The 15,845-nt window shown below is 49.8% G+C and overlaps 2 protein-coding genes and 1 long non-coding RNA gene across 6 annotated transcripts in view; 2 read left to right on the top strand and 1 right to left on the bottom strand.

The window, feature by feature from the left end:
* Nucleotides 1–1,900: 1,900 nt before the first annotated feature.
* The window catches only part of LOC143442637 (uncharacterized), a 14,760-nt gene continuing 815 nt past the window's right edge, over nt 1,901–15,845 (bottom strand). The window contains exons 2-3 of the long non-coding RNA XR_013110975.1: nt 2,649–2,910; nt 1,901–2,303 (exon numbers count right to left, since the gene is read on the bottom strand). This is a non-coding gene — a long non-coding RNA (uncharacterized LOC143442637). The remainder of the gene's footprint in view (nt 2,304–2,648; nt 2,911–15,845) is intronic.
* Nucleotides 2,706–14,990, top strand: LOC117710946 (angiotensin-converting enzyme-like protein Ace3). Of its 2 annotated transcripts, XM_034506282.2 has the most exons (15): nt 2,706–2,897; nt 2,991–3,127; nt 3,516–3,674; nt 3,935–4,022; nt 4,146–4,289; nt 5,010–5,201; nt 5,283–5,380; nt 5,488–5,660; nt 5,988–6,211; nt 6,356–6,500; nt 7,527–7,625; nt 7,809–7,931; nt 11,941–12,125; nt 12,584–12,963; nt 14,382–14,990. In XM_034506282.2, the coding sequence occupies exons 1-14, from the start codon at nt 2,810–2,812 to the stop codon at nt 12,931–12,933; spliced, it is 2,205 nt and encodes a 734-aa protein (XP_034362173.1). In that variant the 5' UTR covers nt 2,706–2,809; the 3' UTR covers nt 12,934–12,963; nt 14,382–14,990. The 2 variants fall into 2 exon arrangements, with proteins under 2 accessions (XP_034362173.1, XP_076791724.1); XM_076935609.1 differs by having other exon boundaries at nt 2,781–2,897; nt 5,010–5,380; nt 14,382–14,983.
* Nucleotides 15,590–15,845, top strand: part of Kcnh6 (potassium voltage-gated channel subfamily H member 6) — a 21,411-nt gene continuing 21,155 nt past the window's right edge. For 2 of the 3 annotated variants that reach the window (XM_034506281.2, XM_076935608.1), the window contains exon 1: nt 15,590–15,825. In XM_034506281.2, coding sequence (XP_034362172.1) covers nt 15,750–15,825 — 76 coding nt within the window. In that variant the 5' untranslated portion in view covers nt 15,590–15,749. The remainder of the gene's footprint in view (nt 15,826–15,845) is intronic. The other variant, XM_034506280.2, reaches the window with a different exon arrangement.

Raw genomic sequence — 15,845 nt, 5'->3', positions numbered from 1 at the left:
GGATGGAACTCAGGCTGACAGGTTTGCACACCAAGAGCTTAACCCACTTTGCCCTCTTGCCAGTCTTTCCTTGGGTTGTACTGTATGGAGCATGTGCTCATGCAGACACTGTGGAACACTTCTGGAGGTCAGAGGTCAGCTTGCAGGAGTTGGGTCATTCCTTATACTGTGTGGGACCTGGGGACCAAACTCAGGCTGTCAGGCTTGGCAACAAGTACCTTTACTCACTGAGTTGTTTCGCCAGCCCTCCGCTTTATTATTTGAGACGAAGCTTCTCACAGAACCAGGAGCTTGCCAATTTCACTAGACTACTGGCCCCCAGGGATGCAAGTGTTATTGCTTCTGCCAGATCTGGATGTGCCCAGCCATACCCAGCTTTTACAAGGGTGTTGGGGACTTGAATCCAGGTCCTCGTGATGTCACAGCAAGCACTCCCCCAGTGGAGTTGTCATTCTAGTTTCCCCCACCCCCACTTTTTGAAACATTACAATTGTTTTGGATTTATTGTATTTTGAGACAGAGGTCTTGCTGTGTGATCCAGGCTGACCTCAGATTCTCCATCCTCCAGTCTCAGCCTCCTGAGTACTAGGGTTATATACATACGCCAACATTCTCAAACATTACATTTGTTCAAACTCCTGTTTATGCTTCTGTGGGTGAAAAAAGAGGGGTGGAGTCTACCTGGAAGTTGGCAGAGAGAGAGACAGAGAGAGAGAGGTGATCCTCTTGCCTCGGTGTTTCCAGTACTGGAATTCCAGATGTGAGCGACCACACCTGGCCACCTGACAGCACACATTCTTCATGACTCAGGGTTTTATTTTATTTTAAATTGCATTTGTTTATCAGGGGCTGCTCACCACAGCACACACGGGGAGGTCCGAGGACAACATCTTTCCTCAGTGGCATCTGCTCTGCTCATTGTCTCTGCCATTGGGCACAGGCTCTGGAACCAGAGCATTTGGATTTGAGTCCAACTGTGTCTATATGGAAGCCCCTCTTCTTGTCTCCATCTGAAAATGGGGTATTGGTCAAAGTAAAAGTCCCCTCATGAGGCCAGTACCTAGAAAGTCCTCTGGGGGACAGGTTACTATAGCCACATCTGACTCTAGATTTCTTTCTACTTGAGAAGATTCACTTATGAGTTGTGTCGTGTGTTCTGAATGTGGCTCAGTCAGTCAAGTGCCTGCCTTGCACTCACAAAGCTCTTGATGTGATCCCCAGTACCACATAAACCAGAAGTAAAGGCATGTGCCTGCAGAACTAAGGAGCTAGGAGGAGGAATGGGAGTTCAAAATCATCCTCAGCTTGATAAGTCCAAGCTTGGGCTCCAAGAAGACCTAGAAAGAAAAGGGTTGAGGCAGGGAAGAAAAGGTAGAAAAAAAGAAATCAAGCCTTCGGGCTCAGGCTTTATGAAAGGTGTCATATCTGTACTGTAGGTGGTGACTGGCTGCTGGACCCAGATACCATCACTTTGTGACAGAAGCACTGTGAGCTCCCATGTGGCTACAGGGCTCCTACCCCTACTCACCCACTCAGTGCTGCTTTGTTTTTTGTTTTGGTTTGGTTTGGTTTGGTTTTCCTCTGTTATCTGGGGAGTCCCTTTTCTTGTCTGTCTTCTAGCTCAGCCCTGCATTTTGCATTTCACATTTGCTGAGCATGGTGACACATGCCTTTGATTCTAGAATTCCCAAGATTAAGGCAGAAACATATTTAGTTCCAGACCAACCAGCCTTAGGCTACAGAGCAAGACACTATCTCAACAGTACACAACCTTATGCTCCTTTTAGACATGGGGCTTGCCATGCAGCATCAAGCCTGATGTCCCAAATCCTGTTTTACCAACAAGTCTACTCTTGAAGCAAGACGGGCTTCTCTGTAAGCTTCAATCAGCCCAGCCCTCTTTCCTTGGACTTAAATGGAATTTAATATGTTTTGACAACAACGAATAATATTCGGGGGTGGGGTTATGTGGTTGGTTATGGTGGTCCTGGTGTGAGCACAAGGGGTGAGCGGTCCTAGGCTGAGGGTAAAGGAGACACGGGATAGAGTCTGCAAGTACAGGAAAGAGAATCCTAGGAAGAAATCCTAAAGTATGCAGACTGGGTTGCTCTTCCAAGTTCTATGCAGCGGAGTGTTTGGTAGTCTCCAAGAGCTAGCAGGAAACAGAGTCTTGTGGTCGGTTTGGAAACCTGAACAGAGGGTTCCAGCCATATTTCTTCACACCCCGTAAGAGCCCTGATGGCTCCTACTGAAGCAGGTATGAGGGAAAGAGGAAGGGAGCCCTGGAGTTGATCACATGTCTCCTGAGAGAAAAAAAAAAAACAAAAAATGTGTGCCTAAGATGTCAAGCCAGAAGAACCTGGAGTTCAACTATGTTTTTAGAGTCTAAAGATCCAAAAGTATAACTTTTGTCCATCCATCCATCCATCCATCCATCCATCTCTCCAACCAACATCCCACTTAAGTGATCCCAGCCTGTGAGGGGAGAGGCCTCCTCAATCCCTAGCTAAAGCCCAAGGGTTCCTCCAAACCCAGGGGAAAATGAGCAAATAGAATAAAAGTCAGATTCTCCTCTTCGCTCTTCCATTAGCTAGCCATGGGACCAGGTCACATGACTTGGCTCTTCTGGACCTAAGATGTTTCCTTACCTGCATAATGGAGGCAGTTAACCAAGCAGCTGGGGAGCCATCTTTCTAGTTCTAACATTCCATGGTAGACCCTTCGGCCCCTGATGTCACAAATATGGGGCTGACTCGTGATTGGCCATTGCCTCCGCCAGCTCCGCTGTTCTCTTGGTCATGGGAACAAGATGAACCTGCTCTGGGCCCTGTTACTTGTGCTCCTCTGTCACGGGCAGCTCTTGCCATGGCTCAGGACTGTGGAAGAGCCAAGCTTAGGTATGGCTGGGACCTGAAGGAGCATAGGAGCAAATAAGAGGACTGGGGAGGGGCAGCCCTTTCCCAGGCCCACATGATTCCCCTCCCCTGCAGATGAGTTCTACAGTGAATCTCAGGCAAAGATGTTTCTGCAGTTCTATGAGCAAACAGCCCGCGTTGTATTGAACGAGCTCATGGAGGCCACTTGGAGCTATGTCACCAACATCACCAAGCGAAATCAAGAGAACATGGTGTGGTACCATTTCCCCCAAGGTCCTCCCTCCCTCTTCTTGCTCTTCTTAGGGATCCTGGAGGTTGGGGATCATAGTTCCTGCCCTGTGTCCAGAGTGTATGGAAAGGAGGACACCCCAAAACATATGTCAAAGTGGGCTGCAAGTTCCAGAGCTCTCAGTGGCCTTGACTTTTCTCTACATAAGAATTTCTGGATTCTCTGCCCTTGCAAGTTTTACCTCCTTCCTTTTAGGGACACAGGCATCCTATCCCTCTTAGCAAATCTTCAATGACTCTGAACTCTTAAAGTGGGCTTTGTTTTGGGGCTGTGACCTCAGAAGTCAGCACAGGACCCATACGGGGTCCCCGAACCTGCCGCAAGCAATAATATGACGGCCTTCTTTCCAGCTGCAGAAGGAGGCAGAGAGGTCTCAGTTCATGCTGTACTTTGGTATTCGGGCCCGCATGTTCAGGATGGACCATTTCCTGAACCCAGATGTGAAGCGCATGCTGAGTAAGCTGCAGAACATAGACAAGTCGGCCTTGCCCACGAAGGATCTCCTAGAGGTGATAGACAGAGCCCTAGGCCTCCAACGCACACACACACTCCTGTACCTCAGAGGAGGGTGGGTCAGGTTGGACTTGGAACCAGAGTATCTCAGGCAGGAGTGGGTATTGGTGGATTGAGACCAGAACTTCCTGTAGAGGAGGAGGGGGGTACTTTAGCCAGGCCTACCTCTCCTGGCTGGTGGGGCTAGTGTTGGCTAGTTGTCCCAAGGACATGGGCCTACCCTGGGTGACACATGCCCACTCCTCCCCCACCCCAGTACAACAGACTTCTGACCTACATGGAGACAGCATATAATAGTGCTGAGGTGTGCCTGGACGAGGGTCCCTGCTTGCCTATGGAGCCTGGTGAGCAACCAAGCCCTGCTCCTGACCTCAACTGTGTCTCCTTGTTGGTGAAGGAGCACCTAGGGTGGGTGAGAGTAGAGGTAGGTGGGTATGGGATGCCATGTGGCTCCTATCTGGGCACAGACCTCGAAGAAATCATGGCCACCTCCAGGGACCAGAAGGAGCTGCTGTGGGCCTGGCAGGGTTGGCGGGATGCCGTTGGTCGGCAACTCCGCCCTATCTTCGAGGACTACGTACATCTCAGCAACAAGGTTGCACACTATAATGGTAAGCAGGCTGGAAAAGAATGACGCTGAATCTGCAGAGGATGGAGGCAGCAGCATGCGGTATGGACGATGCCCAGGATCTGAGTCCTGTAACTGGGCCCTGTAAACACACACAGAGCCTGTATTATGGGCTGGGGGCTAAGGGAGATCTGGGGGTTTGTAAGTGAAAAGACAGATGTCTGCTTCATGGACTTCCTTGTGGCAGTCTGATTAGGAGGTGAACCTCATCCAGCAAGCAGGCACCTCTAACACTGCCTAATATGAAGCCATGGAGGGAGGGGCTGCTGGGATCCGTGGGGAAGGGGAGAGCTTCAGATATATGCTAAAGGCAGACCTCTCTGACATTTATCCATGCTGGAAAGATGAGTCGGGGGCAGGGAGGCAGGAAGCCAGAAAGTATCCGCACAGATTCTGCAGCACAACGGGAGGAAACTAGGGTTTTAGGAGACCAGAAAAAAAAAAACCCACATACCCACAGGGCTTTGGGTGAGTTGGGATTTGGGACAAGGCAGTAGGAAAGAACAGGACCTTGCAAGACACGGCCAGGAGCTTTCCCTGTGTGGTAGACAATCCCTTGGGAGGAGGTTGTGCCCACACCTAAGACCCCTGTGGAGCAGGGAGGTGGAGATGCTTCCTTAGAGTGTGTCCGGGTCTCCTCCCTGACAGCCCATTGGATGCAAGGTGTCATGGTGGACACTAATGAGTCTCCTCTCCTGCCTAGGGTATGAAGACATGGGGGCTTTATGGCGATCTAAGTATGAGTCCGATACCCTGGAGGAAGACTTGGAGCAGCTCTATAAAGAGCTGCAGCCTCTCTACCTGAACCTGCATGCCTACGTGCGCCGCTCACTGCACCGCTACTATGGGCCTGAGCTCATTGACCTGCGGGGGCCCATCCCTGCCCACCTCCTGGGTAAAAGCCAGATTAGTGGCAGAGTGGGGACAGGGGAAAGGCCACTCTTTCTTCCTCTTAGCTTCTTCACGCCCTTTCCAGGGAACATGTGGGCTCAGTCCTGGGACAATATCCTAGATCTGGTCCTGCCCTATCCAAATAAACCTCCTGAGGACATCACAAGGATCATGAAGAGCCAGGTCAGTGCTGAACCTCTGGATGTCCCCCCACCTCCACCCAATCCCTCTGTCCCACAATGCCCCTAGGCAATCGGGCAGCAGAACCACAGAACCTCTTTTTCTCACAGCACTGGAGGCCTGAAAAAATGTTTGAAGAGGCTAACTTATTCTTCACCTCTATGGGAATGTTGTCCGCCCCGTCTGATTTCTGGATAAAGTCTATGATGGAGAAGCCAGTTGATGGGCGGGAGGTGGAGTGCCACACCTCATCCTGGAACTTCTACAAGTTTAATGACTTCAGGTGTCTATAGCCGGCATGGTCTTCATCCACATCCTTCTCTTACCCCTCTTCTGGTTTCCCACTGGCTATGTAGCAAGGAGTAAGCAGGGAAGAGCAGGGGTGTGGGAAGTGGGGTGAGATGCAGAAACACGAAAGAGAAGGTAGGTGTGGAAAGTAGCGGATATAGTCACTAGGTGGGCACAGGGTCTAGAGAGTGGGGAAAGATGGTGGCCAAGGACCTTCTGGTCTTCAGCTTGATGGCCCTAATACCTTAATGAAGTTTGAATGAAGAAGCTTTCTGTCCCCAGGGCATTCCCATGCTCCTTGACCCCTACCCTTTAACTCTAGGGTAAAGAAGTGCACCGAGGTGACCGTAGAAGACCTGCTGTCCATCTTCCACCAGATGGGTCATATCCAGTACTTCTTGCAGTACCAGAACCTCTCTGTAATCTACCAAGAAGGTGCCAGCCCAGCCTTTGAAGAGGCCGTGGGTTCGATGATCAGCCTCTCAGCCTCCTCCCACAAGCACCTGCTCTCCAGAGGTCTGCTCAGCCAACAGCACCAGGATTCAGGTGACGAGAGACAAAGGGTCACAGGAGGATGGCCTGAGTCTGGGGTTTCAGCTAGGGCTGAAGGGGACTAAAGCTCCCAGGGCAAGGCTGAAGGAAGGGAAGACCCGAGAAGCTGCTTCCTGATTGCCCTGACCCCATCCCCAGAGGAAGAGGTCAACTTCCTGTTGGGCATCGCCCTGGAGAAGATTGCCTTCATCCCCTTCAGCTACCTGATAGACCTGTTTCGTTGGAAGATCTTTGATGGCACTATTCCGAAGAACTTCTACAACCAGGAGTGGTGGAATCTCAGGTGGGAAAGAGGGCTGCCTGATAAGAGTAAAGTGTTGATGTCCTGGGAACCTGGGAAAGCCAGGCAATGTGTGCTGTTTGCTGTCACCAAGCAAAGGCATACAGGCTTTATAAAGTGCATAGAGACAGCACAGGTAGCCATAGGGCCCAGTTCTGTACCCCGTGGCAGCAGTGAGCAGATCTCTTAACTTCTTAGGATTCTATCTGTGAGATAGGGATTCTGGCAATGACTCTCTCTGCTCTGTGGGTGGCCAGGAGTCTCACACCATGAAGTCATCTAGGCCTCTCCAAGAACATAGCAGTAACTGGGTGTGGTGGTGCATACCTGTAATCCTAGCACCTGAAGTGGACACAGGAGGATCAGGAGGCAGGAGGAGAGGACAGAGTCTTGCAGGCATGGCCAGCAGCTTGTTGGCTACGTAGCCAGTTGGGGCTCAGCCTGGACCACATGAGATTCTGTCTCCAAAGGAATAAACCAAAAAAACAAAAAAGCAAAAACCTCTGCTATAACAATGACTAACAAGCAGGCCCTTGCTGCCTGCTCCCTCCACAGAAGGCCAGAAGGTATGACTGGAACTCACTCTATAGACCAGACTGGCCTCAAACTTACCTCCCAAGTGCTGGGATCAAAGGTGTGTGCTACCACACCCGCTTTCTGGTTTTTTTTTTTTTCTTAGCACTGTTTAGATTAAATAACCTGTTTCCTAGTCTATAGTCTGATCTCATCACTAGGATGGATGCAAGTAGGGCCCTGACCTCACTTGGCCCCTTGATAGCATCTCCATAAAGACCAGGCCAGTGTTAAAAGAGAATTCACACAAACAGTCTACATGCTCAATCACTGTTAACTACTGTTATTAAACATTCCGATTCCTGATTCTGCAGGTTCTCACTTATCTAGCCGATGAAAATACACTGAATGGCCTCTGCAAGCCAGACCCAGACTGGCTGAACACACACGCACTTCAAACAAGGCTTTGAGAACCTTCCAGGACCCATGGCTAACCTCCTGCCTTTCTCCCACCAGGTTGAAGTACCAAGGCCTGTGCCCACCTGTCCCTCGGTCAGAAGATGATTTTGACCCAGGAGCCAAGTTTCACATTGCTGCCAATGTGCCCTACATCCGGTAAAGGTCTAGGCCCTGTTGGCAGAGCTGTCTGGGATCTGGGAGACATGAGGACTGGGTGGAGGAGTTCCAGAAAGTTTTAAGATAAAGATAAAACTTTATGGCTCCTTGGTGTCCCAGCAGGTCTGGGCTGCCTATACCAGGCCTCCTCTCTGCAGCCCGCCGTCTCCTTCCTCTACACAGGTACTTTCTCAGCCTAGTACTGCAGTTTCAACTTCATGAAGTACTGTGCAGGGCCTCAGGCCACATGGGTCCTTTGCACCGGTGCGACATCTATAACTCCAAGGTGGCGGGGAAGATCTTGGGGTGAGTGCACACATTCCCCAGTTTCTTTTAGCTCCTACTATCTCCCTCACAGGGAGTTCTGGCTTCAGACTCGCCATACCAAAGTGCCACGGTGGGGGGGAAGGGGCTGAGCAACTGCACTGAGCTGACATTCTGGTGGAAGTGCCTTCTCATGCCAGACTGCATTCTCTCCTACATTAACACAAGCCTGTTTTCTCTCATGTAGCCTGCTGTGATCAGAGAGGCTTTGAGCATGCAGGCATTCATATATACAGTAAATCCACTTGTCTTCTGTGGAAAGCCAGGGCTGGTGTCCTACCTCTGCCTTCTGATTTAACCACCAGAGTCCCCTTACTCTATCCTTGTGAATGCCTGACTGTGTTTGAGGCACCCTTGGGTCGTTTGTCTTTCCTGACTCCTCACTGAAGTGTTCAGCTTGGCTTCAGGCCAACTGAAGCTACTTTTACTGCAGTCTCTTGACACACTTCCGGCCAGCCTTTGGTCCACTTTGACCTTCCTGTCTTTTCTCATGTACTTGCTGCTTAGTCCATTCCTTTCCAGATCTGTTGTTGTGGTCCTAGGTTTTGCCTTGAAGCCAACTTGGAAGGGTAGGTAGAGGACATGAGCTGAGTGTGTGAGGCGTTTTCTCTGCCAGCTAGACTCTGAGTTCCTCATCCATGTTCCCACTGGTAACTCTTAACTTCGTAAGGTAGAAAGTTGTCATTTGTTTTTTACAAGTGATCAAACTGAAGGTCAGAGAAGTGACTTGATTGTGTGTCATTCGTTTAGCAAGAAGGAAGTTCATGCCATGGATTCAGAACTGATGGCAAAGCAGTTGCAAAAAAAGAGATGGTTGATCTGTCCCCTGCTTCACCAGCTATACTCTGGTCTGAGAAGACCCTGGATTCCAGGCTTGGACACCATTCTCCAGGCAGTGGCAGAGGAGAGGTTTCCGAGAAAGGGGGAGTGTCACCTCCATCAGTCTAGGGATGCAGGCCCTGGTGAGATAACATCAGGTCTTCTGCTTCCAAGGCCAGCTCTCCCACCACTGAGTTGGGGCATCTGCCCACTGGCTGGGTCTTTGTCTATTGACTGCTATTGATTTGGGTCTGTTTCTTTGATTGTTTGACACTGACTTTTGTTTTTGCCTTGCAGAGGGTTAGCGACATATGACCTAGTATCTCTTGCATAGATTTTAGACTTTCAGTTGTACTTCTGGTTTTTTTTTTGAGATATGGTCTTGTAGCCCAGGCTAGAGTCAAACTTGAGATCCTCCCATACCTACCTTCCTGGAGTGCTGGGATTACAGGTATGAGTCACTCTGCCTGGCTTTATTTATATGAGGTTATCTATGGCTCCTCCATGACCTTTAACCATCTGCAACCACCAGATGGAGCAGAAGGATTGGTCCTCTGGACCTTGCTTCTAGAGAGGTCCGATGACATGAGCATCAACACCATCACCATCATCACCACCACTCCCTGTCAATTCCTCCTTCCCTATACATAGGGATACGGATGTATACATACTGGTGTATAATACGGGTGTATACATATGGATGTATACATAAGAATGTATACACACACACACAAGTGGGCTCTTCATTCAACCTCTAGCTGCTTGTCTTGTTCACTTAGCATCTACTTAGAACATGGCTGATCAGTCGTCCTGTGTCCAGCAGAGGGCAATAGACTATGAAATAAACGAATCCTAAACTACTAAAAAGGGAGGCTGAACAGAAGAGACTTTGGTGAATATGAAGAAGATCAAGAAGTCCAGCTAGAAACTGAAGAGAAGAAATGTCTGTCCCCAAAAGCAGACACAGGAGAAAATGATGTGTTTTCTCCTCAGCAGCTCATGGCTGACTTCCCTTTATGCCACTTGCTTGGGGGGACACTTGACATCCAGGACTCTGTTTGACTTAACCCCAAAGTGCGTGGCATTGTTCATCTGTCTCCACCCCACTTCACTGTCTACACTCCTGGTCCTAAAAGACAAGCTGAGCATCTTGAGCACCATCCACTGGGTAGTGGGCAGAGGAGAGCCTCCTAAGAAAGGGAGTGCCACAAGGTTTGGGGGAGGATTAAACAGAAACAGCGAAGACCCAGGAAGAGGAGGAGGGGAAGTGAGGAACTTTGGGGGTGAAGGGGGAAGGAGGCAGGTGTTACCAGGCCCACCTTGACAGCTGCATAACATCCTGATGGGAGAAAGATCTCACTTTGTAAAAGAGAAAATTCACAAAACGGCCAAGTGTGAGGAGCCCAAGACCCAAGTCCTAGTATACTGAAGACAGGGCATGGAGATATTTATGGGCTCAGGTATGGGGAAAGGTGGTTGGAGAAGGTAAAACACCTGAAGTCCCCAGGTTCATGGGGATGGAGCAGGAAAAAAAAAGGGGGGGGGGGAGATTCTTTCCCAATCTTCTACCTAGGATAGCTTTCATATGTTTTTGCTCTCTGGACCCATTCTCCTACATGCAAGTATTTGGGCTGGTTCTGATGGGAATAGACAGTAAAAGTGGACCTTGGCTCATTTCTTAAAGTCCCCTAGCCATGATAACCCTGTCCTCATCTGTGGATGGTGTTGCCGTTTTGGAGACTGAGGCAGTGTCCAGCATCCAGTGCTACAGCCCTTTGTTAGCCATGTGTAGCTGGGCTCTCTTCATACAACTCAATAGTCTGTGGGGGCTGTTTCTTCTTGGGCAGATTCTCAAGAGCCAAAGCTATTCTCCCAACTGTATGTGGTGGTACAGCTTTGTAATCCTAGCACCTAGGAGGTCATGGCAGGAAGACCATGAGTTCAAAGTTAGCCTGGGCTACATAGTGAGACCCTGGCCTACACTAGGTTTCTTGCCTTTACCAGCATCTAAAAAATTCTCAAGCCATTTGAGAGGGGTTTTTTTTTCTATTTATTTCACTCTTGATGAACTCTTTGCCTTTTTTCTCTATAACTAAATCTTAACAGATTTTCCCTCAGTGATTTCTTTTCTTATTCCTCTCTTCCTTTGTTTCTTTTCTTAAAATTCTGGGGGACTCAAACCCAGGGCCTTACCCATGCTAGGCAAATGTGTCTCATGGTTTCTGCCCAGCATCTGTTGGCCTTCAGTTCTCACATCTGGCTCCAGCTGTTTCTCAAGGAGCACACACAAACCCTTCAAGTTACAAATTCCTTCACCATCTTGTGACTTGATACTCACTACTGTGATGGGCAGACACTCACAGGAGCTCATGTTACTGATAAGAAGACTAAGGCCGAGAGACTTTAAATGTCTAAAGTTATATGGTCTGTAAGCAGCATTGCCGGGTTTTGAACCCAGTGTACCCCTATAAAGTGACCTCTAAGCTTCCAGCTCCCATCCCTTTCCTGATCAGAACCTGGAACAACAGGTTGAGAAATGTCAACATCTGCCCAGTGCTATTGTTTGTCAAGGCCAGGGTAGAGCCTTTAGCACCCTCTGCACCCGCCATGGTAAATGCAGTGAGCCTGCCATCTGCCACCAAGCCCTGGGTGTGCCTCAAGACAGCTGATATTTGTGCAGCATGCAGGTGTTACACAGAGACCCTCCTGTGCTCACAGCACTTGAATTCTCTCAATCCTTTCCTATGTGACCAAGAAGGGCTGAAGGACTATTGCTACCTCAAATACATCAGCGTGAGCAGAGGCTCCAAACGGCTGCCTGTTTGGGTTTAGAATGAGGATGCCCACAGTAATAGTTAACACCAGTAAGCAGCAACAGTTGGTATCTATTTATGCTACCACGCTGTGAAGCAACCCTGCACTATTGCTTCCACTTACGGAGATGATGCTTAGATGAGCTATTTGTCCAAGGCATCCCAAGGATAGAGCTGATAGCCACACCCAGGTGAATCTTACTTCAGAATGAGTGATTGGATCTACTGTGCTGAGAGCTCTGGGGTCCTGGCTGACAAAGTTAGGAATTAAAGTTGTGTCTACTCGGGTGGGTGGGTGGGGTCTCAGCAGCACCTGCTGACCTTCCCACATGGCCTCACAGACAACTCTACTCCCCCAGGGATCTCCTGAAGCTGGGCTCCAGCCGGCCCTGGCAGGAGGTCCTAAAGGAGATGACTGGAGAGGCCAAAATATCCACCAAGGCCCTCTTGACCTACTTCAAGCCGCTGCTGAACTGGTTGGTGACTGAGAACGTGAAGCAAGGGGACATCCTTGGCTGGCCAGACTTCAGCTGCTCTTTTGAAGGTTAGACAAAGCTGACTGTGGCTTTAGTTTTAATGTAGATCTAGGCCCTGCCCTGCTCTGGGTCAATACTAAGCTCTAGTCAGTTCATGGCCTGGCTTGAGCCAGATAGTAGAGTTGGATGACCCCCATCCGTACCAGGCCCAGGACAATCTCAGCCAGTTCCAAAGTCCACACTCGCTTCTTTACTCAGTGGTTTCCTTAGGCTGCCAAGCTTGGTAAGAGGGTAGGAGCCCCCAAAGCTGGGCTCTGTGAGTTAGGTCACCCTACCCACTTGTATCTTCTCTTCCTTCTGCATTCTCATGCCCCCTCACTGCAGGACAATTCCCTCACCTGTGGCCTGAGGCTGAGAGAGAAGACTGTGGCCATCATGTCCTTCCTGGCTACCACAGGGGACTCAAGAGCCACTTCTTTTAGGCTTTCTTACTCTGTAAGACTATTCTTTTTTTTTTTTCCCACAGAAAAAATTGCAAACAAAGTGTCGTTTCTGGGGACGGAGATAGAGCCTGACCAGGCATACCTGGGGCAGTGGGTGCTGCTGAGCATAAGTTTCATCATGTTCTTCCTCATCCTGGCACTGGGCTTCAGGCTGTACTACTTGGAAAAACAGTCACTGGACAAAGACAGTGTGATACTTAGCACCCTGCCCTACACTTACTTCCTGGGCATAGCCATGGAGCCCCGGCAGGCAGCCCGGAAACAGTGGCTCCTGCTGGGCCTCTGCTTCATCCTTATGCTGTGCTGTATTGGCCTGCTCATTCGGATAGTCATACAACATACCAGGAAGCCTCCATGGATGAAAGGCGAATGACAGAGCTGAGAGGAGCCACCATGGAGACTGGTGAGAGACTGGGGGATAGGGTGGAGGGGTGTCTGAGACAGACAGGCTGGAGAATAGGGAGGGTTTCGGGCTGTAGGTATAGTGCCCAGCTGTGACTGGGTGCAGCTGTGGCAGATCTGTGACCGTGAGGTGTGATGGTGTTTGCAAAGCTATGAGGCAGGCATACGTGACTGACTTTGTATGATCCATGGGTGTTCTGGGTTCCGAACCAACCCTACTTTCCTACAGTGGCTCAAAAACAATGGTTTTAGTGAGTCAGTGGCTACATCCCTTTGAAGCTGCCTTCGTACCAAGCCATAGGAGAACTAACCCTCCACACATCCTTGTTTTGTTTTGGACTTTAGCTATGGGCTTGTCTAGGGCTGCAGGTCCCAAGGAATCTCTAGAAAAAGGACCCACTGCCATCCACTTATAAACTGTCCTTCAGTAGACCAGACACTCCTTTCTGATGCCCAGTTCCTAAGCACTGTCTTCTCTATATAGCCTACCACACTCTGATGATCCTCTCTCATGCCCTTTCAGTCTACATAATCCAGGCCCCAAAAAGGCTCTTTGTTTGACCACCTGAAATGCAAGTAACCTCACAAAACTTCCCCATGGCTCTCCCCACCCCAGCCCAGGCCCTCACGAATAGAGACAGTGGGTAGCTGGGCACTGAGCCAGGCGTGATTAATGATCAACTTCTTTAATATTTAAACAAAGCTCATCTCTAGTCACTCTGCTCCAGAGATGGCCTTGTTCACCACACACACACCTGCTGCCTGGCCGGTTGCCCTGGAGAGCAAGCACAAGGCAAACAACACCTTTCCAGGCTCAGTGGGGGAAGGGAGAACGAGAGAAGGTAGCCAGGAGGGTAGACAGGATTTGGGAGAGGGAGAGGGGCCTCTGGCCCTACTCTTTTAACCCTTTCTGCCTTGCCTTCAGACTATGGGAATACCATACTCAATATTTCAGATAAGTCAGACCTGAAGCTCCAGGACTTCTGGGAAGCCTGGGAGTCAGTATCTGACAGAAAATAGGGAAGGTTTGAAGGGAAATAAATTATAGCCAGAAGCCACGGGGAAGAGGCACCAGGTAGCTCAAACATGAGATCATCTTTCCTTGGAGATCTGAATACTAAAGTCACAGGTTGAGGAGACTGGCCACTCCCCATGTTCTTCCTAATTCTAAACAGTTTCTACTCCAGAATCAGACTCTACAGCACCCTTGTTTGATACCTCTGTACTATTCTGTCATTTATGTGTTACTATAATGCCTTTATTTGTCCTTATTATTAGCTGCTAGGTCCATAAGGCTTAATACGCATTGGGGTTACTTTTTGTAATGTGGGGACCGGAAAAAATGCTTGACTGAATATCTCACTGCATGTCCACGCTTCTGACTACATAGGAAATACTGTCCCCATTTCTCTTCCACAGCCAGCCTGCTCCCCACATTCAGGGACAGCCAAGACATCTCTGCCCCTCCCCCAGGAGACCACACTTGGCAGCCCTCTCATCTCTCAGCCACTGTGGCCAAGGTCCCCCACCAGGTATTGTGACTCTGAGTGGCAAGGACACATCCAGCCCAGGACTCCAAGCCTCTCACCTGGACTACTGCAGACGCCTCACTGGGCCTCCTTGGCCACCTCCCTTGCCCCATCTGCTTTGTAAAGTTTATATTTCTGCCAGAATATTTCCTTCAAATGTCTTCGAATTTCTTTCTGAGCGCCACACTTCTTAAGAACTCAGCTGTCCGTCAATTAAATCTGGATGTTCAAACTAGCATTGGAAGCTGCTTGTTAATTTTTTTCTTCTGCATTTTCACCTCTCCCATCCTCCAGCTCAGACCCCCTTTACTGACACCGTCCTTGGGCCTTTCTGAAGGTGTGTGCTTCACTTTGAATGCCCACTACTAAGATGTGGCTCAAAATTGGTCTTGGGACCCTTTGCAAAGTTCCAAGTCCATCAAGGTGCTTAGTGGACTGTGGTCCTCCTTTCTTCCTCTTCAGAAAACCTTTTTTTCCCCCAATAAACTTTACCCACTCCAATTTGTTTCTTCTAGTGTGTTCATTTTAAATCAGTACGCAGATACTTTCATCAGTAGTCACTTGCTAATAGGTGGCTGTAGGTCTGTCTCTTTCTCTTTGAAGATTTGTCTCTGTATGATACCTCATCTTCCTAGAATAGGTTCCAGCTGGATTTGCCACTAAAAGTTATGTGTGGGCACTGGTAACCTACTGGTGGGCATTTGTGGGCAAGGGGCCTAAGTATCCCATTGCCATAGTCAGTCGCAGCAGTAAATCCCTGCAGACAGCCTTCAATAAAAGACTACCTGAAGCCCCTAACAACTTCTGCCCTCCCCTGCCTGGAAAATTCCTTCTGAATCAGAAGGGGGTTCAAGGAGATGCCGAGGCCACTGTCTATTTGGACATGAGCAGAAGTTCTTCAGAATATCTCAGGTTCGGGACCCCTACCCCTCTCGCTAGGATTCAGAGCCCCTGATGGATCAGAGAATTTGCCCTTGCCCTGAACCTCCACCTTACTGCCACGTCCCTTGGCTTATTTCAGCACCACTCCGCGGACAGCTCCCGGGCGGGAGCCTTGTGAAAGGAGGAGGAGCGCTGAGCAATGGGAGCGGGAGGACTAGAGAGGGCGGGGAGGGCAGACGCTGGAGGACGGGCGGGGCCCGACAGCCTTCCCCGGGGGCGGCGCCCACCCTAACCCGACGCTGCTGAGCCCCAGGACTGACGGAGACGCCAGGAGCCAGGGCGCGGGTCACTCCCAGCAAGTGCTGGTTACGGGAAGATGCCAGTCCGCAGGGGGCACGTCGCTCCCCAAAACACTTACTTGGACACCATCATCCGCAAGTTTGAGGGCCAGAGTAAGTGTGAGGTTTTGGGG

The sequence above is a fragment of the Arvicanthis niloticus genome, chromosome 6 (genome assembly GCF_011762505.2).
Source record: "Arvicanthis niloticus isolate mArvNil1 chromosome 6, mArvNil1.pat.X, whole genome shotgun sequence".
NCBI classification, from domain to species: Eukaryota; Metazoa; Chordata; class Mammalia; order Rodentia; family Muridae; genus Arvicanthis; species Arvicanthis niloticus.
The sequence above is the reverse complement of the archived record's forward strand: the minus strand, read 5'-3'. Positions and strand labels throughout refer to the sequence as shown.

What these genes read in the sequence shown, in the direction of transcription:
- LOC117710946 (XM_076935609.1), top strand. Translation starts at nt 2,810, where the DNA reads ATGAACCTGCTCTGGGCCCTGTTACTTGTGCTCCTCTGTCACGGGCAG. An exon ending in TGTGGAAGAGCCAAGCTTAG is followed by an intron (nt 2,898 to 2,990) that starts GTATGGCTGGGA and finishes CCTCCCCTGCAG; the next exon opens with ATGAGTTCTACAGTGAATCT. An exon ending in CTGCTTGCCTATGGAGCCTG is followed by an intron (nt 4,023 to 4,145) that starts GTGAGCAACCAA and finishes ATCTGGGCACAG; the next exon opens with ACCTCGAAGAAATCATGGCC.